Source organism: Schistocerca nitens, chromosome 5 (assembly GCF_023898315.1).
Source record: "Schistocerca nitens isolate TAMUIC-IGC-003100 chromosome 5, iqSchNite1.1, whole genome shotgun sequence".
NCBI classification, from domain to species: domain Eukaryota; kingdom Metazoa; phylum Arthropoda; class Insecta; order Orthoptera; family Acrididae; genus Schistocerca; species Schistocerca nitens.
In genome coordinates, this window is record NC_064618.1 from 632,282,885 (window position 1) to 632,305,416 (window position 22,532).

Consider the following 22,532-nt stretch of genomic DNA (forward strand, 5'->3'; position numbering starts at 1 on the left):
GCCATCAATTTTTATTACACATAGACTTTATAACATGTGTCGGAATGTATCCATCGTCACGTCTGATGCAAAAGTAAAAAACGTCTTTATAGACAAGGAACACAGGTGTTTTCCCTGAAAAAAATAACTCCTTCGCTGCAGCTATGACCAGATAGAACATTTCAGACGGCGGCGCGATAGCCTGTATTAATGGCTGTGGTCTCATTACGTAGTGTTCTTGTATGGCCTTACTGTTACCTGTCATTCTTGTCCAGATATAAATGTTTTCACTTTTGTAACTACTGATAGAATATTCCGAAACTCCAGATAAGTTGCAAATGTAATAAGGTTTACAGAAAAAACACACTTTTTCACACTTGTTTCACCCATGACTCATTATCTCAACCTACATTTCGATTCGTCAGCCCACTGTTTAGCAGTGCTGACAGTTGTTACTGAACATAGTGGTACAAACATAAAAAGCAAGAAATTGCAGTAATCAGAGAGGTTAGCTTTGGTAATAAATATACAAAGTAACACATACACACATAGAACAATAAAGTAAATAACTGACTAATCGTTTCATAGTGGGGCACAACGTAACAAAAATGGATTCGTTAACAGGCATGTTTGGTTGTTGTCAAGGAAGGGAGAGTGATTTCAGTATGTCTGTTTATCACTCGCCGGTAAGCATGTTTGTCGTGTATTCTTATGACACCCAGCATTTAAAAAAATAAAACAAAAGTAAAACAAGCTAGATAGTAGGCTAATGACCCTAAACTAAGGTAACAAAAGAGATACATAGTGAAACAAGAAGCTAACAGACACGTTTTTTTCCCGTAATCATGTTCTACCATATGCCACAATGAAATCTTCATGTGAGGATGCGCCTCAGTTGGACCAGCGTTCGTGCTGGACGTGCAGACCGCGTGAGACGACGCTTCATCCAGTCCCGAACATGCTCAATGGGGGACAGATCCGGAGATCTTGCTGGCCAGGGTAGTTGACTTACACCTTCTAGAGCACGTTGGGTGGCACGGGATATATGCGGACGTGCATTGTCCTGTTGGAACAGCAAGTTCCCTTGTCGGTCTAGGAATGGTAGAACGATGGGTTCGATGACGGTTTGGATGTACCGTGCATTATTCAGTGTCCCCTCGACGATCACCAGTGGTGTACGGCCAGTGTAGGAGATCGCTCCCCACACCATGATGCCGGGTGTTGGCAATGTGCCTCGGTCGTATGCAGTCCTGATTGTGGCGCTCACCTGCACGGCGCCAAACACGCATACGACCATCATTGGCACCAAGGCAGAAGCGACTCTCATCGCTGAAGACGACACGTCTCCATTCGTCCCTCCATTCACGCCTGTCGCGACACCACTGGAGGCGGGCTGCACGATGTTGGGGCGTGAGCGGAAGACGGCCTAACGGTGTGCGGGACCGTAGCCCAGCTTCATGGAGACGGTTGCGAATGGTCCTCGCCGATACCCCAGGAGCAACAGTGTCCCTAATTTGCTGGGAAGTGGCGGTGCGGTCCCCTACGGCACTGCGTAGGATCCTACGGTCTTGGCGTGCATCCGTGCGTCGCTGCGGTCCGGTCCCAGGTCGACGGGCACGTGCACCTTCCGCCGACCACTGGCGACAACATCGATGTACTGTGGAGACCTCACGCCCCACGTGTTGAGCAATTCGGCGGTACGTCCACCCGGCCTCCCGCATGCCCACTATACGCCCTCGCTCAAAGTCCGTCAACTGCACATGCGGTTCACGTCCACGCTGTCGCGGCATGCTACCAGTGTTAAAGACTGCGATGGAGCTCCGTATGCCACGGCAAACTGGCTGACACTGACGGCGGCGGTGCACAAATGCTGCGCAGCTAGCGCCATTCGACGGGCAACTCCGCGGTTCCTGGTTTGTCCGCTGTGCCGTGCGTGTGATCATTGCTTGTACAGCCCTCTCGCAGTGTCCGGAGCAAGTATGGTGGGTCTGACACACCGGTGTCAATGTGTTCTTTTTTCCATTTCCAGGAGTGTAGAAGAAAAACGTAACCTGCAGACCACTAGATATATTCTGAGAAACCTCTGAAAAGCATATAACGTGGTCAAGACGTTTACAGGGATTGAAAACAATAGAGTTATGGAAACATATTCTGCAGACCGTTAGATATCTTCTGAAAAAATCTTGAAAAACGTATATCGTGGTCATGACGTTTACAGGAATTGTAAACAAAAGGGTTCTACCCTCACTTTTGTTATTCTGAGCCAGCTCTCGCCATAGGTTTATAAACTGACAAAAGAGATACATGTAATTCCGGCAAAATTCGCTTAACATAAAGTTCAGTTAAATTTCAGGAATGTAAGCATCAGGACCCTGGTGCACTTTACACTTAAGTGTTGTACTGAAGCATGTGATACAACTGATGACCTTGAAGACCGTAAGTGTTGGCGGACGTTGCCTACATCTCAGGGAATGACGTCACCAATAACCTTGTATACATGACGCAATCGAGATGGTAATGAGCAGGAAGTTCGCAAGGTGACAATGGACCATAAATACTAGATGACATTGGTAAGAAATTTAAAACTCCAAGATTTAAAAAGCAGGATAATTTTAAAAATATGCCAGATGTTGCTGTTGAGAAATTTTGTTTGAATGATAGATTTAATCAAAATGCTTAAAAATGTAGGATGATGGTAGCGGAGAAGTGGAATAGCCAATGAGTATATTTGTTGGCCACACACTGAATTTAAAAAAAAAAAAAAAAACATTGAGTTACAGCAAGAAACCAGTAGGTAAAAGATGTAACATTGTTGGAAGTAATATACAGGGTGAGTCACTGACTATTGCCACCTAAAACAACTCTGAAAGTATGATAAGAGCTGAAACGTTTGTGGGACAACGGGGGCCGTAATATGATGTTGGCTTTTGTTGCTAGGCGGAGTCGCTTCAGAGATATGAAGGTCAACTTTGTTTTTTTAGATGGGATGCTATAGTTTGGTAGTTATTTTCTGATAATGGCTATCGAGACGAATCCAGTGATGTGTAACGGTAAGGTCTTTGAAGGTCAATCTTTACAGAAGGTGTTCGAAGTGATGACCATTGGTATCAATGTAGTGCTCCAATCTTCTTATCATGGATGGAGTGAGTGGTATTCCTCATCGAAGCACGTGCTCTGACAATTCCCTCTCGGATATCTTAAGGGTGTAGTTGGAACGAAACAATGTCTTTTACAAGAAAAAATCCAGAGGTGTCAAGCCTGGTGAACGAGCCGGCCAATACAAATCTCCTCCGCTTCCAATCCAACGATTTGGGAATTAACTCTGCAACTCATATCTAGCCATCAACGAAAAATGTGCCGGACACCCATTTTATTTTATTTATTTTATTTATATGTCAAGTTCCATAGGACCAAATTGAGGAGAACGTCTCCAAGGTTATGGAACGTGTCAGTACATAAAATTGCTACATAAAAGTTATAACAGATAAAAATAAAATGTTTATGAATCCGAAAAAGGTCAATCAATTAGCTTAAGTAAACACAATGAAAATACAACAAGCATCAGCTTAATTTTTCAAGGAGTTCCTCGACAGAATAGAAGGAGTGACCCATGAGGAAACTCTTCAGTTTCGATTTGAAAGCGCGTGGATTACTGGTAAGACTTTTGAATTCGAGTGGTAGCTTATTGAGAAGGGATGCGGCAGTATAATGCACACCTTTCTGCACAAGAGTTAAGGAAGTCCGATCCAAATGCAGATTTCATTTCTGCCGAGTATTAAGTGAGTGAAAGCCGCTTGTTCTTTGGAATAAGCTAATATTGTTACCAAGAAATGACAGAAAAGAATATATATATATATTGAGAGGCCAATGTCAAAATACCCAGATTTAGCGAATAGGGGTTGATAAGAGATTTGTCAACTTACACCACTTATTGCCCGAACCGCCCATTTCTGAGCCAAAAATATCCTTTCAGAATGGGAAGAGTTACCCAAAAATATAATACCACACAACACAAGGGAACGAAAATAAGCAATGTAGAATAATTTTTGTGTCGAACGATCACTCACTTCAGATACTGTTCGAATAGTAAAAATGGCAGCATTAAGTCTTTGAACAAGATCCTGAATGGGGGCTTTCCATGACAGTTTACTATCTATCTGAAAACCTATAATTTTGAGCTGTTCAGTTTCACTAATCATATGCCCATTCTGTGAAATTAAAACATCAGGTTTTGTTGGATTGGGGGCGCTGATGACCTCGATGTTGAGCGCCCGTAAGCCCCAACACACACCCACGCCCTTGTTGGATTGGGTGTTAGAAACTACAAAAACTGAGTCTAATTGTGATTTATCATTAGTTAATTTTCTACGAGCTATGAACTTAAGTCATGAACTGCATTATTTGAAACTGATCCAATGTTGCTCACAACATCAAGGAACAGGAGTGGCCCCAACACCGATCCCTGCGGCATCCCCCACTTGATCGTACCCCACCCAGATACCACATCACAGCCATTCTCAACATTTTGAATAATTACCTTTCCCTGTCTGTTGCTAAAGTACGAGGTGAACCAGTTGTGAGCTACTCCCTGTATTCTGTAAAGTTCCAACGTCTGGAGAAATATTTTGTGTTCAACACAATCAAATGGTTCAATTGGCTCTGAGCACTATGCGACTTAACTTCTGAGGTCATCAGTCGCCTAGAACTTAGAACTAATTAAACCTAACTAACCTAAGGACATCACACACATCCATGCCCGAGGCAGGATTCGAACCTGCGACCGTAGCGGTCACGCGGTGCCAGACTGAAGCGCCTAGAACCGCCCGGCCACACCGGCCGGCTGTTCAACACAATCAAACACCTTAGTTAAATCAAAAAATGTACCTAGCGTTCGAAACCTTTTGTGTAACCTATCCAGTATCTCACAGAGAAAAGAGAAAATAGTATTTTGAGTTGATAAGCGACTTCTAAAGCTGAAATGTACATTTGATAACAAATAATATGATATAAAATAATCAATTACCCTTACATACACTGCCTTTTCAATGACTTTAGCAAACACTGATGGCACAGAATAGGTCTAAAATTGTCTTCATTACCCCTTTCTCCCTTTTTCTAAAGCGGCTTTACTACTGAGTACTTTAAATGTTCAGGAAACTGTGCAATCCTAAAGGAAAAATTACAAATATGGCTAAATACAGGGCTAACACGTGCAGCACAGTACTTTAATATTCTGCTAGGCACTCCATCGTTGATACCACATTCTGTTCCTTGCACCTAAAGGCATTTCTTCCAATAACAGACCTAGTGTTTTTTGCAGGAATGTGGTGTACTTACTACCATTAAGATTTCCTTTGATGAAATCAGGGCTTGTAAATCTGTCCTCCAGAATCCCACACAAGACATACACCGACCACGGTTTCTGGTGTGCAACTTGCCGCAGCCAATATGAATTTTCAGTTGCCCAATAATGCGTATTATGGAAATTAACATTTCCACGGTTCGTCAATAAATAAAATCAAATAATAAATGTGGCATCCCTCTGAATCTGAAGTTGAGCCCATCGGCAGAATTCAATTCGACGCATGCAATCCGTATCAGTTAATTCTTGGTGGAGACGGATATGGTAAGGATGATATTTATGGCGATGCAGAACGCGAACAACACTACTCTGGCTCATGCCAGATTCCCTTGTAATTTGACGCAAACTGACACAAGGTGTAAGTAGGCTGTTTAGGTTTTTTTATTGGTAACGCCGCCTCTGTATGAAAATCACTGGCTGTGCTGTGTCCAGTCTGTGGCTGCTTTGCATTGTTGTAATACTCGCCATTGTAGTGGTAGGCAGCTGGCTGTGAACAGCGCGTAGCGTTGCGCAGTTGGAGGTGAGCCGCCAGCAGTGGTGGATGTGGGGAGAGAGATGGCGGAGTTTTGTAATTTGTCATGATATCAAGGTAAATACATTGTTTGTTCTCTATTAATATCTTTCATTTGCTAACTATCCCTATCAGTAGTTAGTGCCTTCCATAGTTTGAATCTTTTATTTAGCTGGCAGTAGTGGCGCTTGCTGTATTGCAGTAGTGGGAGTAACCAAGATTTTTGTGAGGTAAGTGATTTCTGAAAAGTACAGGTTAATGTTAGTCAGGGCCATTCTCTTGTAGAGAATTTTGAAAGTCAGATTGCGTTGCGTTAACAAAATATTGTGTGTGGAAAGTCAGATTGCGTTGCGCTATAAATATTGTGTGTCAGGTTAGGGACAGTCGTGTATATTGTTCAAAGGATCTCGAACCACAGTGGCAAGAGTTCCTCGTTAGTAACTTTGCTTTGCGGGATATGTTTCCGACGCGTTAAATATCAAATTGTTCTCAATGTATCATACACATATTTAAATGTAAGACGTGTAGGGTAAGTAAATTGAGGACATCTTTCAGCGTATAAGGCTCTAGCTCTCACTGAATTTCATTGGCATTCTCCGTACATGAGAAGCATATCGACTTGTTCTTCGAAGGAATACATCATTCACATTCGCTTGATTCGACGATACTAGTTTTATCGTTCCTATTAGTGTTGTATTGCGTAACCGTTGAATGGTGTTTACAGGTCAATGGCACGTTAGATGGATACACCGTATTGCGCGAATATTTATTATCTGCACGATATACGAGAGAAAATTGTCAGACCTTGTGCTTTGAAAAGAGCCGAAGTGACAAGGAATACCACTCAGTCCATGATAAGAAGAGTGCAGCACTGCATTGATACCAATGGTCATAACTTCGAACACCTTCTGTAAATGGACATGCATGCCACTTTGTAGCCTTCGTTGACCTTCAAAGACCTTACTGTAACACATCACTGGATTCATCTCGATAGCCGCTATTAGAAAATAAGTACCAAACTATATCATCTCATTAAAAAGAAAAAAAGTTCACCTTCATATCTTTGACGTGACCCCACCTAGCAACAAAAAACCAACCTCATATTATGACCCCCGTTTTCCTATGCAACATTTGCCCCACAAACGTTTCAGCTACTATCATACTTTGCCCGCCGCGGTGGTCTCGCGGTTAAGGCGCTCAGTCCGGAACCGCGCGACTGCTACGGTCGCGCCCGCATCTCGTGGTCGTGCGGTAGCGTTCTCGCTTCCCACGCCCGGGTTCCCGGGTTCGATTCCCGGCGGGGTCAGGGATTTTCTCTGCCTCGTGATGGCTGGGTGTTGTGTGCTGTCCTTAGGTTAGTTAGGTTTAAGTAGTTCTAAGTTCTAGGGGACTTATGACCACAGCAGTTGAGTCCCATAGTGCTCAGAGCCATTTGAACCATTTTGCTACGGTCGCAGGTTCGAATCCTGCCTCGGGCATGGATGTGTGTGATGTCCTTAGGTTAGTTAGGTTTAAGTAGTTCTAAGTTCTAGGGGACTGATGACCACAGAAGTTACGTCCCATAGTGCTCAGAGCCATTTGAACCATCATACTTTCGGGGTTATTCTAAGTGCCAATAATTAGTGACTCACCCTGTATATAACATGCAAATTTTTGAAATCTCCAAGCATATCATATTTCACTGACTCGACAAGACAGCGCTAATTGAGCCTTGCTCAAAGATGCAAAAATGCTTTGTCGGAAAATTCAGACTTTCCAACAGCTAATCGTCTTCTGAGACAAACGACACTGAGCTGAGAGTGAAATGCGTCGGATGTCATCAAAATAAGACTTTTTGGCACAAGTAAAATGCTCCCTCAGAAAGCTCAGTCTAGCCAGTGCCTGCCAAGTAATCGGGATGTGGGTCATATTGCATCAAATCGAGTCAAATGCATTGGCGAGAATCGTGAGCCTCGTAGGCAAATACAAGATGTAACATTTCGCGTAAGTGGGCGAGCTAATCGGCCGCCCAGAATTGGTAGGGCGTAAGGTAGATTTGGCTGTGGTTTTGCGTTTTTGATTCATAGTTAAAACGTCTTTGATCCTGGGTTCGAATACCGCCGCTACTGAAATTTTGATTAATAATCAGCACTGGTGGCCGAAGACTTCCGGCATAGGAAGTCACCCTCATTCTGCCAACGGCCTTGTCAAGGAGGGCGGAGGAGTGGACAAAGATTCAGGGAACTCTCTTCTCCTAGGGGTGGGAAACTGCCCCTGTAAGCGGAAGAATCAACAAAGATCAACGGCGTGAGGATGCAGAAGGCAATGAAAACCACTCTATTAAAGACACGTAACGTGTATCCACACGCCATGTGGCCTGTAATTGAAGAAATATCATGATGATCTGTCCTTTAGCAAAAGATTCTTGAATAGTCAACCATTCGGATCTCCGGAAGGGGACTGCCACGGGGGAGGTTACCATGTGGAAGAGATGGAATAATCAACGGAAGGATAACATTCTACTAGTCGGGTCGTGGAATGTCTGACTCTTGAACGTGGTAGGGAAACTAGTAAATCTGAAAAGAGAAATACAAAGGCTTCATCTAGATATAGTAGGGGTCAGTGAAGTTAAGTGGAAAGAAGACAAGGGTTTCTGGTCAAATGAGTATAGGGTAATACCAACAGAATCAGAAAATGGTATAACCGGAGAAGGATTCTTTATGAATAGGAAGGTAGGGCAGAGAGTGTGTTATTGTGAACAGTTCAGTGATGGGGTTATTCTTATCAGAATCGACAGCAAACCAACACCGACAACCATAGTTCAGGTGTACATGCCGACGTCGCAAGCTGAAGATGAAGAGATAGAGAAAGTGTTTGAGGATATTGAAAGGGTAATACAGTATGTACAGGGTGTTTCAAAAATGACCGGTATATTTGAAACGGCAATAAAAACTAAACGAGCAGCGATAGAAATACACCGTTTGTTGCAATATGCTTGGGACAACAGTACATTTTCAGGCGGACAAACTTTCAAAATTACAGTAGTTACAATTTTCAACAACAGATGGCGCTACAAGTGATGTGAAAGATATAGAAGACAACGCAGTCTGTGGGTGCGCCATTCTGTACGTCGTCTTTCTGCTGTAAGCGTGTGCTGTTCACAACGTGCAAGTGTGCTGTGGACAACATGGTTTATTCCTTAGAACAGAGGATTTTTCTGGTGTTGGAATTCCACCGCCTAGAACACAGTGTTGTTGCAACAAGACGAAGTTTTCAACGGAGGTTTAATGTAACCAAAGGACCGAAAAGCGATACAATAAAGGATCTGTTTGAAAAATTTCAACGGACTGGGAACGTGACGGATGAACGTGCTGGAAAGGTAGGGCGACCGCGTACGGCAACCACAGAGGGCAACGCGCAGCTAGTGCAGCAGGTGATCCAAAAGCGGCCTCGGGTTTCCGTTCGCCGTGTTGCAGCTGCGTTCCAAATGACGCCAACGTCCACGTATCGTCTCATGCGCCAGAGTTTACACCTCTATCCATACAAAATTCAAACGCGGCAACCCCTCAGCGCCGCTACCATTGCTGCACGAGAGACATTCGCTAACGATATAGTGCACAGGATTGATGACGGCGATATGCATGTGGGCAGCATTTGGTTTACTGACGAAGCTTATTTTTACCTGGACGGCTTCGTCAATAAACAGAACTGGCGCATATGGGGAACCGAAAAGCCCCATGTTGCAGTCCCATCGTCCCTACATCCTCAAAAAGTACTGGTCTGGGCCGCCATTTCTTCCAAAGGAATCATTGGCCCATTTTTCAGATCCGAAACGATTACTGCATCACGCTATCTGGACATTCCTCGTGAATTTGTGGCGGTACAAACTGCCTTAGACGACACTGCGAACACCTCGTGGTTTATGCAAGATGGTGCCCGGCCACATCGCACGGCCGACATCTTTAATTTCCTGAATGAATATTTCGATGATCGTGTGATTGCTTTGGGCTATCCGAAACATACAGGAGGCGGCGTGGATTGGCCTCCCTATTCGCCAGACATGAACCCCTGTGACTTCTTTCTGTGGGGACACTTGAAAGACCAGGTGTACCGCCAGAATCCAGAAACAATTGAACAGCTGAAGCAGTACATCTCATCTGCATGTGAAGCCATTCCGCCAGACACGTTGTCAAAGGTTTCGAGTAATTTCATTCAGAGACTACGCCATATTATTGCTACGCATGGTGGATATTTGGAAAATATCGTACTATAGAGTTTCCCAGACCGCAGCGCCATCTGTTGTTGACAATTGCAACTACTGTAATTTCGAAAGTTTGTCTGCCAGAAAATGTACTGTTGTCCCAAGCATATTGCAACAAACGGTGTATTTCTATCGCTGCTCGTTTAGTTTTTATTACCGTTTCAAATATACCGGTCATTTTTGAAACACCCTGTAAATGGGGATGAAAACCCAATAGTCATGGATGACTGGAATGCAGTTGTAGGGGAAGGAGTAGAAGAAAAGGTTACAGGGAAATATGGGCGTGGGACAAGGAAAGAGAGAGGCGAAAGATTAATTGAATTCGGTAATAAACTTCAGCTAGCAATAGCGAATAGTCTGTTCAGCAATCACAAGAGGTGTAGGTTATTGTATATCATCATGCTTAATAAAGAACGTTTATTCCCAAAAAAAACCTTATCAGCTACTGAAGCATCTGTATCTTCTAAAGCGTGCGGGAGTTCCGATTCCTGGGGAGATGGGTGGGTATTCATGCATGGCTGTGTATGTAGCCGCCATGTTGTTGCGCAAGGCGGGTGACCTTGAAACGGACTTAGTCACTGACGAGGCCATGCCTTACCGCAGCAGCAGCAGAAGGTACAGAAGGAGAATGAGATTACCAGTTTATAAGAATGTAGATACATTTGATCTTACACCAAAGCCAACTGGACAACAGCAACTACTTGGAGGACCAATAACTTTTGTAGGATGTAAGATCAATTTTTCTTGTACATCTACAGAGGTTGTACTTGGAAAAGGTCGGCTGATCGGGAAGATTTCACGTGGATTACATAATGGTCAGACAGAGGTTCCGAAATCAGATACTGGATTGTAAGGCGTACCCAGGAGCAGATACAGACTCAGATCACAACATAGTAGTGATGAAGAGTAGGCTGAAGTTCAAGACATTAGTCAGGAAGAATCGATACGCAAAGAAGTGAGATACGGAAGTACTAAGGAATGACGAGATACGTTTGAAGTTCTCTAACGCTATAGATACAGCAATAAGGAATAGCGCAGTAGGCATTACAGTTGAAGAGGAATGGACATCTCTAAAAAGGGCCATAACAGAAGTTAGAAAGGAAAACATATGTACAAAGAAGGTAACTGCGAAGAAACCATGGGTAACAGAAGAAATACTTCAATTGATCGATGGAAGGAGGAAGTACAAAAATGTTCCGCGAGACTCAGGAATACATAAATACAACTCGCTGAGGAGTGAGATAAATAGGTAGTGCAGGGAAGCTAAGACGAAATGGCTGTATGAAAAACGTGAAGAAATCGAAAAAGAAATTATTGTCAGTAGGACTGACTCAGCATACCGGAAAGTCAAAACAACCTTCGGTGACATTAAAAGCAAGGGTAACAGCATTAAAAGTGCAACGGGCACTCTACTGTTAAATGCAGACGAGAGAGCGGATAGGTGGAAAGAATACACTGAAAGGCTCTATTATGGGAAGATTTGTCTGATGTGATAGAACAAGACACAGGAGTCGATTTAGAACAGATAGGGGTCTTGGTATTAGAAGTAGAATTTGAAAGAGCTTTTGGGGGACTTAGATTAAATAAGGCAGAAGGTACAAATAAAATTCCGTCGGAATCCCTAAAATCGTTGGGGGAAGTGGCAACAAAACGACTATTCACGTTGTTTTGTATAATTTATGAGTCTGGCGACATACTATATGACTTTCGGAAAAACATCCTCCACACAATTCCGAAGACGGTAAGAGCTGATAAGTGCGCGAATTATAGCATAATCAACTTAACAGCTCATGCATCCAAGTTGCTGACAAGAATAATACACAGAGGAACGGAAAAGAAAACTGAGGATGCGCTAGCTGCTGACGATCAGTTTGGCTTTAGGAAAGGCAATTCTGTCGTTGCGGTTAATAATGGAAGTAAGACTAAAGAAATATCAAGACACGTTCATAGGATTTGTCGACGTGGAAAAATTGTTCGACAATGTAAACGATGCAAGATGTTCGAAATTCTGAAAAAGTAGGGGTAAGCTTTAGGGAGAGACGGGCTATATACAATATGTACAACAATCAAGAGCGAATAATAAGAGTGGACAACCAAGAACGAAGTGCGCGTATTAAAAAAGAGTGTAAGACAAAGATGTAGTCTTTCACCCCTAGTGTTCAATCTGTACATCGAGAAAGCAATGACGGAAATGAAAGGAAGGTTCAGGAGTGGAATTAAAATTCAAGGTGAAAGGATATCAATAATACGATTTGCTGATGACATTGCTATCCTAAGTGAAAGTGAAGAAGAATTACATGCTCTTCCGAATGGAATGAACAGTCTGATGAGTGCAGAGTATCGATTAAGAGTAAATCGAAGAAAGACGACGGTAATGAGAAGTAGTAGAAATGAGAACAGCTAGAAAATTAACATCAGGATCGATGGTCACGAAGTAGACGAATTTAAAGAATGATTCTATCTAGGCAGTAAAATAACAAGTGACGGACGGAGCAAGGAGGACATAAAAAGCAGAACAGCGATGGCAGAAAGGGCATTCCTGGGCAGGAGAAGTCTGCTAATATTAAATATCGGCCTCAATTTGAGGAAGAAATTTCTGAGAATGTACGTCTGGAGTGCAGCATTGTATGGAAGTGGAACATGGAGTGTGGGAAAACCGGAACAGAAGAGAATCGAAGCATTTGAGATCTGGTGCTATAGATGAATGTTGAAAATTAGGGTAAGGAATGAGGAGGTTCTGTGCAGAATCGGAGAGTAAAGGAATATGTGGTTCAAATGGTTCAAATGGCTCTGAGCACTATGGGACTTAACATCTGTCGTCATCAGTCCCCTAGAACTTAGAACTACTTAAACCTAACTAAACTAAGGACATCACACACATCCATCCCCGAGGCAGGATTCGAACCTGCGACCGTAGCAGTCGCGCGGTTCCGGACTGAGCGCCTAGAACCGCTAGAACACCGCGGCCGACGAATATGTGGAAAATACTGGTAAGGAGAAGCGACAGCATGACAGGACATCTGTTACGACATGAGGGAATGACTTCCATGGTACTAGAGGGAGCTGTAGAAGCCAAAAACTGTATAGGAAGACAGAGATTAGAATACATCCAACAGATAATAGAAGACGTAGGTTGCAAGTGCTACTCTAAGATGAAGAGTTTAGCACAGGAGCGGAATTCGTGGCGGGCCTCATCAAACCAGTCAGAAAACTGATGGCTCAAAAAAAAAAATTAAAAAAAAGGGTGAATTTGTTGAACGACTGAATGCTAGCGGCGCAGGCCACAGGGGGCGCCGCGGATAACACGGATATTTGACCGTTTTCGGCCATCCAGGCGCAGAGACAATGAGCGAGTCTTCGGAAACGAGTAAATCCTAGAGCCAGGTATTTGGACGACTGATGCTCGCATTGCCTATCTGCAGAATATACTAATGGAAGTGGTAGAGTCTCAGATTCAATAACACAATAATAGCTTAGTGTGTTTAAAACTACATAAGTCAATAACTCACAGCGAATAAACATTTTAAAAACGACCCTCTGAATTAACAACTTTTAATCTCTTCTTGCTATTTCAACAAACGTCACCTCAGATGATAGCATTGCACTATACCTATCATCCCTGAAAGCTACGCACTTGTGTCTGTTTTTATTGATTTACGTCGTCTTAAGCATCTTTTTGGTTATGCAAATGTTTGTCAGAATATCTTATTCTCCACATTTATAGAGCGAATTAATGCAACATGAGTACCTCATATTTTATCATAATTGTGTTATTATTTAATGAGTAGCTTACTATTGTGCCAGTAACTTTATTTAAATGTTGATTGCAAGTGCTATTAAAAAACTGTGCTAATTTAAAAATGGTCAATGGCATATGTTAGCAGACAGCACAACTGAAAGAAAACCAAGAGACGCCTCTGTCCACAATGCGTAAATAATTGTTTATATAATATTTAGCGATAATCTGTAGTCATTTAATGTGAACCTAGTTGCTCATGAATACTGGTTTATTTATTTATAAACCAACTATTACTTATATTTGTAAATTATCTGAATGTAACCAAATGTTTTTAACGATTCTTTTATTTAAATATTATTGTAATATATTAGTTTAGTGTGGGGAAGTTGTCAACTTCAATTACATCATGTCTGTAGAGATTGAGAACGATGTATTTTTGGTGGAGATGGCCTTCAGCCAATAAGAGTTTGACAGTGGCGGAATACTGCTGGAGTCAGGTGGGACTATGACTCTCCGAGTAAAGGGTGCAAGCGAACGATTCTGCACCATTTATGCCGAGTGCTGGAAGAAGGCAGACCTGTCTATGGCAACGTGCTTGATCCTGTCTTATAGGTGATTGATTCTGGGCGGTGAACAACCACTACAATACTTTTTAAGGAACTTATATTTCGAAAGCATTTTTTTTTTAATTTGTGGTAAGTTCTATGAGACCAAACTGCTGACGTGATCGGTCCCTAGGCTCACACACTACTTAATCTAACTTAAACTAACTTACGCTAAGGGCAACACACACACCCATGCCGTGGGAAGACTCGAACCTCCGACGGGGAAGTCGCGCGGACCGTGACAAGGCGTCCGACACCGCGCCGCTACACATCGCGGCAGCGAAAAGTCTGGATTTGCTCCGGAGTAAGACTTAATTTTCCCGCTTGATTTCACTGAACCGAAAACAGAGAGAGTATGAGGTACCCTTCTTCGTATCGCGTGTGTCAATTTATGAATCACCATTGTGAACTCTGAACTATTTTGAACTGGTCAATCTTTCGTGTGTTGTGATCACGAAATGGGCTCAGGTTTCGTGAGTCTTTGATGACTATTTAGTTTGGGGATTTTTCTGCCATTCTCAAAACGCTCTCAACGTAACTTTACTGCATTCAATAACGGTATTATCTGTCTGTATTTCAATTGAATGTCGTAGAACCACTTTCCGTTTGTCTGACAGTGAGATGTCTGTTCCTGAATAAAGATTATTCAGCATAATTCTCTGTCGTCTTCATCAATTATGGGCATTATAACACAACCCTTTTTATTAAATTATTCCATTTTCTTCTCTATTATACTCCATTGTATTTTATTAACTCGCAGCTCTGGCCAGTATGTAGACTATTTCACTGCAGGATCTCAGCTACATGTTATTATTTGCAGCTAAATAGCTGTGGGGCATGGAAGCAGACATGTGCCACTCGGCCCTATGACTACATCGAGCTATTCTTTTTAAATAGATCCGTGCATATCCCAAGTACCTAAGTAACCGAAGGTTAAGACGCAGCTGGAATGCTCGTATAGGCTGCTGTTTGGAAGAGCAACTATTTATCAGTAACCATAGGTACCGTCACAAAGGGTTAATAAAAACATCAAGCATTGTTTTGTAAGACATCATATCATTAACCTACATGCAGATAAAGTAAGAAGTAGGATAAGAAGTAAAATTTTATTAAAGCATCCAACTGATTGTTCGGATACTTTTGATCGTTATGCTAATTTACACAAAGTTCTGTTGGACATGGTACAAAAATTGAAATTGTTCAGATCCTCTCGGACATATGACAAACTTAGGCAAATCCAGACGGTTTGGGTGTTTCTGATCATGACACAAAAAAATTCAAGTCGTTTGGATACTTTTGATCATGACGCAAATTTACATAAATTCAGATCATTCAGATATTTTTGGTCATGACCTAAGCTTGTGCAAAATTCAAAGTCCTCAGATACCTTTGATAACGACAGAAAATTCAGAGTTTACAGACACATTTCAAGATGACGTTAGTTCCGAGTGTTCAGATGCTTTTGATTATGATGCCAACTGACGCAAAATTCAGGACAGACAGATAATTTTGATCATTGCACTAACTCAAGCAAAATTCAAGTTGTGCGGATTCTTTTGATCATTACAAAAATTCAGGTCTTTCGGATACTTTTGAAAATGGCGCAATATTCAAATCATTCGATACTTTTTATCATGACGCTAGTTTACGCTAAGTCAGGTTTTTCGGATACTCTTGATGATAACTGTTCAACTTTGCCCTAATAGTATCCACCATGCTTGATGGTTACCATGATCAAGCATCACCCTACGGCATACACCATGCATCTGGAGTAATGGTAGGCACCCTGGCTGGGATAATGATAATCACTATTACAGTTTGGGGCTGTGGTAGTCACCATTCGTGGTAACGACCGCTACCATGACTGGGGCAATGGTAGTCGCTGTTCGGCGAACTGGTTCAAAATGGTTCAAATGGCTCTGAGCACTATGGGACTTAACATCTGAGGTCATGAGTCCTCTAGAGCTTAGAACTACTTAAACCTAACTAACCTAAGGACACCACACACATCCATGCCCGAGGCAGGATTCGAACCTGCGACCGTAGCGGTCACGCGGTTCCAGACTGAAGCGCCTAGAACCGCTTGGCCACTCCGGCCGGCGCGAACTGGTAGTCACCGTGATTATGGTAATGGCAGCCATCATCTACCATCTGTATCCTATTTCACGTAAATCTCATGGAATTTCCTCTGTCTGACAGCTTGATTTAGCATTCTCAGGAAAAGATGACAAACGGTTTGTACTGCAAGGTAAAGTTAATGTTCTAGCACGGGATCACTATAATAGCTGATTGACTTTGAAAGTGGGTAGCCGAGTGCATATCATCCCCGGTTTCTTACCTATACGAATGTGTTACTACCGTACTGTAATGTATGGCACTATCGGCAGTTGTCGGCTAACGTTTTGTACTGCAACATAATATTCACATGCTAACATGGGGTCTGTGTAATGTTTGGATGACTCTGAAAGCATAGCAAACCTCGTTTCGGAGTATTTCTACTGTTCACTTTGCTACTCCATTAAAGTGTTATATAGTTTCCACTATATGACGGCAGAAAACGACAAACGTTTTGAACTGCAAGATGAAGCACGGAGTCATTATAATGTTTGGCTGACTCTGTTATCCGCTTCAGAGCCGAGTTTTTGCCGTGGGAATAAAATGGTTTACTTTAAAATTGCCGTCGACAAATGCTAGTTAAACTGTAACTTCACCGATAGGACCCATGTGAGTTTTCGCATTGCAGAAAGTGTGAAAGTTCGTCATAAATTGATATTCACTCGGGTATCGATGGAAAACGCAAAACTGTAAACTTTGGCATCCGACAAATGTAGCGCAATTTCACCTTGCAGTTGAAAATGATAGTAAACAAGTTACAATGCCTCACAGACAGGCGGGTGAGCTTTTGAAAGAGAACGTGTAGTTGGGCTCAAAAAAGCCGGTTGGAGTAATCGGCGAATCGTTGGACATTTTGAGTAGGAGCGATGTCACTATTCGATGGTACTGGCGGGAATGGGTGAACCACGACCGAACACAGCGTCAAACAGGTAACGGTCGACCTAAAGACAAGATAGAATGTGAGGACCGAGCAATAGTCAGAGAGGCACTCATGGCGCGGATTCATCGTTATCATCCATCCGACGTGCAACTGGAGCTTTATTGACCACAAGGACCATGAATAGTCGGCTCAAAGGAAGAGGGCTGAGCTCACTGCGCCCCTTGCCCCGACTACCATTCACCTCTGCACACGAACACGGCCATTTGAAGTGGTACCGAGCACATCTCGCTGACTGGAGTAGAACTTTCAGTGATGAGTCAAGTTTCGAACTGAGCCCCAATGACCAGCGTGTCTGGAGGCGCCCCGGACAGCGAGGGAATACCAACCTGACTGTCTTCCACAATTAGGCCAAACAGCCAAGCGCGATGCTCTGTGGTGCAATTTCATTTTATAGTAGGTTGTCATCCCTGTGGCACCCTTACACCACAGCAGTAGGGCGACGATATTCTATCCCCGTTTTGTTAGTCTTCGCGGGAAGCCATCCTGGGTTTACATTTCAGCAAGATAATCCCCGCCCGCACACTGCATTCTACTCCTTGTCCTCGTTCTTACCAAACGCTCCCTTGGCCAGTAAGGTCGTCGGATCTCTTCCCGACAGAAAACATTTTGGATAGGGCCCTCCAACCATCTCAGGATTTTTACGAGCTAACGCGCCTTTTGGACAGAATGCGGCATGATTATTCTCAGGAGGGCATCCAACAACCCTCAGTCAATGCCAAGCCGAATAACTGCTTTCATCAGGGCCAGAGTTGAACTAATGCGTTATTGACCTGCTCAATTTGTGAAGCTGTTCCTCTTTAATAAGTCATCCTACTTTTTTGATACTGTAATCACTTGTTTGTATATGTACGAGTACATCACATTTATCGCTTTCCGTCCAACTCGAATGACCCCTTCTTAGTACGTCTTCAATTTCATTTTAGAGTGTAATTAATACGATGTTCCGCAGTGCGTTACACCATTTATGGTAGAGGAAATCGTACTTTGCATCCAACCAAGTGCTGCTTTATGTAATTTATTACACAAAAAATTGGGAGCGTTTGGATACTTTTCAGCACGGCCAATATGTCTAAATTGTGATAGACTTACATTTTAATGTTATGTGAAGTACTCTTAGGTGTGGAAATACTGCAAAGTAGACCCTTAACATAATTTTTTGGGTGTATACTTTTGAACACGGCGCCAAACAAAATACTTTGTAGCATGGCAAAGATGACTACATCGTTACTGGCTATTTCATTTTAACGGCCAAGTATTTGACATAAACTTTAGCGCAGTATGAAAACAGAAAGAAATGAAAGACAGGCGTTAAGCAGTGTGTGTGTGTGTGTGTGTGTGTGTGTGTGTGTCTTTTATGAGTGGCATCAATGTATCCAATTAAGACGTAGAAGCTAATATCCCTTTTTTCTTTTTCAGAAATACTCTGGTATTGACATACTTATTTTGGACATTACGCCAATTCAGGTGAAGAGGTCTGTAGAAATACTGTGGATATCTTTGAATATGGTGGGCCTTACCACAAAAACATATTCCATTGCCATTGGTTGTTTCGCTTAAAAATTTCCCTGCCTGTCACATTTTTAAGCAACATGTTTGGCTGTTTCAGAAATAAATGTCCCCCCCCCCCCCAACCTATTGCATGTTTTCTTTTTTTTAAATTTTCCGCTTTCATCTTTAAATTTATCACCAACATCACATTGCACATTTTAAATTTCCTATCCACTGCCATCTTACATAGTTTTAAACTACCCTCTCATCACCATCATTCGCCCCAATAGCTCGGTGGTCAGTGTGGCAGTCTGTCATGCCAAGGCGCCTGGGTTGAATTCCTGCCTGGGTCAGAGATTTTCTCTGGGGTGTTGTGTTGGCCTCATTATCATTTCATCACCACCTGTGAAAGGCAATGGGAAACCACAACTGGAATCACTTCCTAGACCCTCATGCAGTGGACCTCTCTGATGAGGCTTCCCCCATGACAAGACCTGCCGTAACGCAGAACACAAAGTTTTTTTTAAGTTTCATCACCATCGCGTTGACGCCATGTGTCATGTGATGTCATGACCCCTGAGATGCAGGCAACCCACATTAACACTCTCATTTTTCAAGGTCGAATCTCCACTATCTTGTTTTGTGATGACAGTGGTATTGTATACTTCAGTACGTACGGCATTTAAGTGCAAAGCGTGCCAGAACCGTCATAGCTATACCACAAGTTCATTGATATGGAAAGAATCCACTTTACACACGGTATATACGTTAACAATTCTCACAGTTTAAAATTATTACAGTGCTACAGCTACTGCACTAGATTTTGAGTTCGAAATCAAATAGATTTTTCCTACATCCACCATCTAGTATGTGAAGAAATTAACACACATCATGGCTTCTGAGACAGACTAGCGCAATGACGACGCACTTCTATCACCATGGCCGGCCGTTGTGACCGAGCGTTTCTAGGCGCTTCAGTCTGGGACCGCGCGACCGTTACGTCGCAGGTTCTAATCCTGCCTCGGGCATGGACGTGTGTGATGTCCTTAGTTTAGTTAGGTTGAAGTAGTTCTAAGTTCTAGGGGATTGATGACCTCAGATGTTAAGTCCCATAGTGCTCAGAGCCTTTTGAACCATTTTTGTATCACCATGACTGGCAGGTGAACGACGCAGCTTTCATCTGAAGGAGCGTTGGCGGACGGTGAATTCACCTCAAATTGTTAGTGGCTGTTTTCATCCCGAGCAGGGTGTGGTCCATTCCCCAACTAAATCACACTTAGCGTCCCTGTTAGGGCCTCCACCATAGCTTGATAATTTTTTATCATTTAGGTATCATTTGCAGAGTGAATGCCAGCTATAACTATCACCCTGGTTTGCAAAATAAAGGCAAAGGAATTATTTGAAGAGCCGACACGGCTGACTACGGGGTCTCAACAAAATTGTACGAACTTCTCATCGACTGGACAATTTACTTTACACTGATCCAAAACCACACATCCAAACCATCTTCTATACTATTCAGTGCGTCAGAATTTCTCTACTGTGGAATTTAATGCGTAGGGTAGTTAATCTAAATAGGTTTACAATAGTTAGTGAAAATCAGTGATTTCACAATGACTTCTTGAAACTGAAAGATATTTCTAAATGTGAACTGCTAACGTTTGCTATTTGCCAAATACACATTACATCTCCCTAAAGCCATTCCTTAGCGGCCATAAACATAGCGAAGAAACACTAAAATTTGGGAAAAATGCGTTTAACTTCATAGCAGATGCTGTCTTCGATCACTCTGTGCATTGATAACGTTACGTTTACTGCACAAACTTTCTTCAGCGGCTCAAAGGTTATTTCACAACAAGCTGTGATGTCACCGCTAAGCTCTCGGCTGTGTATGCAAAAACTGGTGACGGATGGGAGAAAGCCTCACTTGCTTCCCAGAAAGGTAAATGGCAATAAAGTCTGTTGACGATCGGAGGAATTGGTTTATTTAGTGCTAGAAATAAAATGGTAACGGCTTTTATGTCACACGTGATTGCGACGCACTCTCTCAAAATAGTTTATCAAGCTAGAACGGGCACTCGAAAGCAGCCAGATTTTCATTTGTAGCCTTATTTTATTTCTGACTGAAACTACGCAGCAAGACGTATTGTATTCCGGATACGTGGAACGTGTATCAGCAGTGATTTATAGGCATTAATTGCTCTCGCTCGGACGTGCATTTTTCATAATTATTGTTGCTGAAGCGACAGCATCGAAACAGACTACGAGGAACTTTAAAGGTTAAATGCCTTTCTCTTGAAAACTATTTGCCACTTGCTGCTCTGTATTGGCAATATTTCGTTCCTATTAATTATAACAATGTTGAGAACCAAGTGAATCCGTGATAGGATCAGTACGCACCTTGTATCAACAATGGGCATAATTGTTTCCATTGTAGGTGAACTTTCTCATAAATAAGATTCTGCTAATGTTTACCGGTGTTCAATGCGTTTACTAACCATGTGAATATTTCTATCAAAAATTAAATTGATTTTATTATTACGATCCTCGTCTCTCATCTGTTCTCACTAATTACAGAATTATCTCTTTTGACCACTTTTTCGCTCACTCTTGATGGTCGTTATTCATAGTGGACGTCCCCGTAAACGCAACTTCCACGACCATCGACGATTCATTCCCCCGTTCTCGTAAATACCGTAGATTTGATAGTGGTCGTGACTTTGCACGCTTTTCGATAATTCAGCAATCTGAATCTTTCGAGATGCGCGGTTTTTATTCATCCTGCACTCGCGTGACAAGTACAGTATCTAAAAATGGTGATTTGTTCTCAGTCAAATAAAAAATCGTTATTTGGCACACAACCAAAACCTTACTAGTATTGAATTATCTGAAAGGGACATCAACATAGCTTGCTTCCAAGCGACTTATTGGATATTACTCCTCATGAAATTTTGGAGTATGTCCAAGATCTGGTAAAGATTATATTATGCACAAGAAATGTTACAGTATTTACAGGTATCAGTCTAAATTTATTTACTTGGTAACTTACCAATAATGATCAACCTCCCAAACGGTTTAAGCAGCTTTATGCATTTTTCAACATCGTCTCCACCGTGGCTGTTAATTACCATATCTAGTCCGTCAGGATACGCCTCCAATATTTCTTCCACGTAATCTTCTTCGTGGTGGAAAACCCTGGTCACTCCGAGAGACAGGAGTTTTGAACGTTTCGAGTCTGAAGCAGTTCCCAAAATTGTGACTCCGCGAACAGTTTGGGCTAACTGCACAACAGACGTGCCAACGCCACCTGCAATTAAGAAGATTTCCAGTACTATTATTTCTGTCATCGTTTGAGGTTTCATTTACTAATGTCAGTAAAGCGTCAGCTGACTATAGATATGGAGATTGCTTTGTTTAAAGATAATGATACTGATGGTAAATAACTTTCTAAAAGTAGTAACTTTCGCTGCTTGGGTCGAAGAATAAACGATCATGGCCAAAGTGGAGAGGATATAAAATGCAGCATGAAGCATTTCTAAAGAAGGAAAATCTG

At 42.4% G+C, this 22,532-nt stretch overlaps 1 protein-coding gene across 1 annotated transcript in view; it reads right to left on the bottom strand.

Moving 5' to 3' along the window:
• LOC126259890 (synaptic vesicle membrane protein VAT-1 homolog) overlaps window positions 1–22,143 on the bottom strand; it is a 33,921-nt gene extending 11,778 nt beyond the window's left edge. Inside the window, exon 1 of the mRNA XM_049956966.1 lies at window positions 22,029–22,143. Within this exon, the coding sequence (XP_049812923.1) occupies window positions 22,029–22,110 (82 nt within the window). The 5' untranslated portion in view covers window positions 22,111–22,143. The remainder of the gene's footprint in view (window positions 1–22,028) is intronic.
• Between the last annotated feature and the right edge of the window lie 389 nt (window positions 22,144–22,532).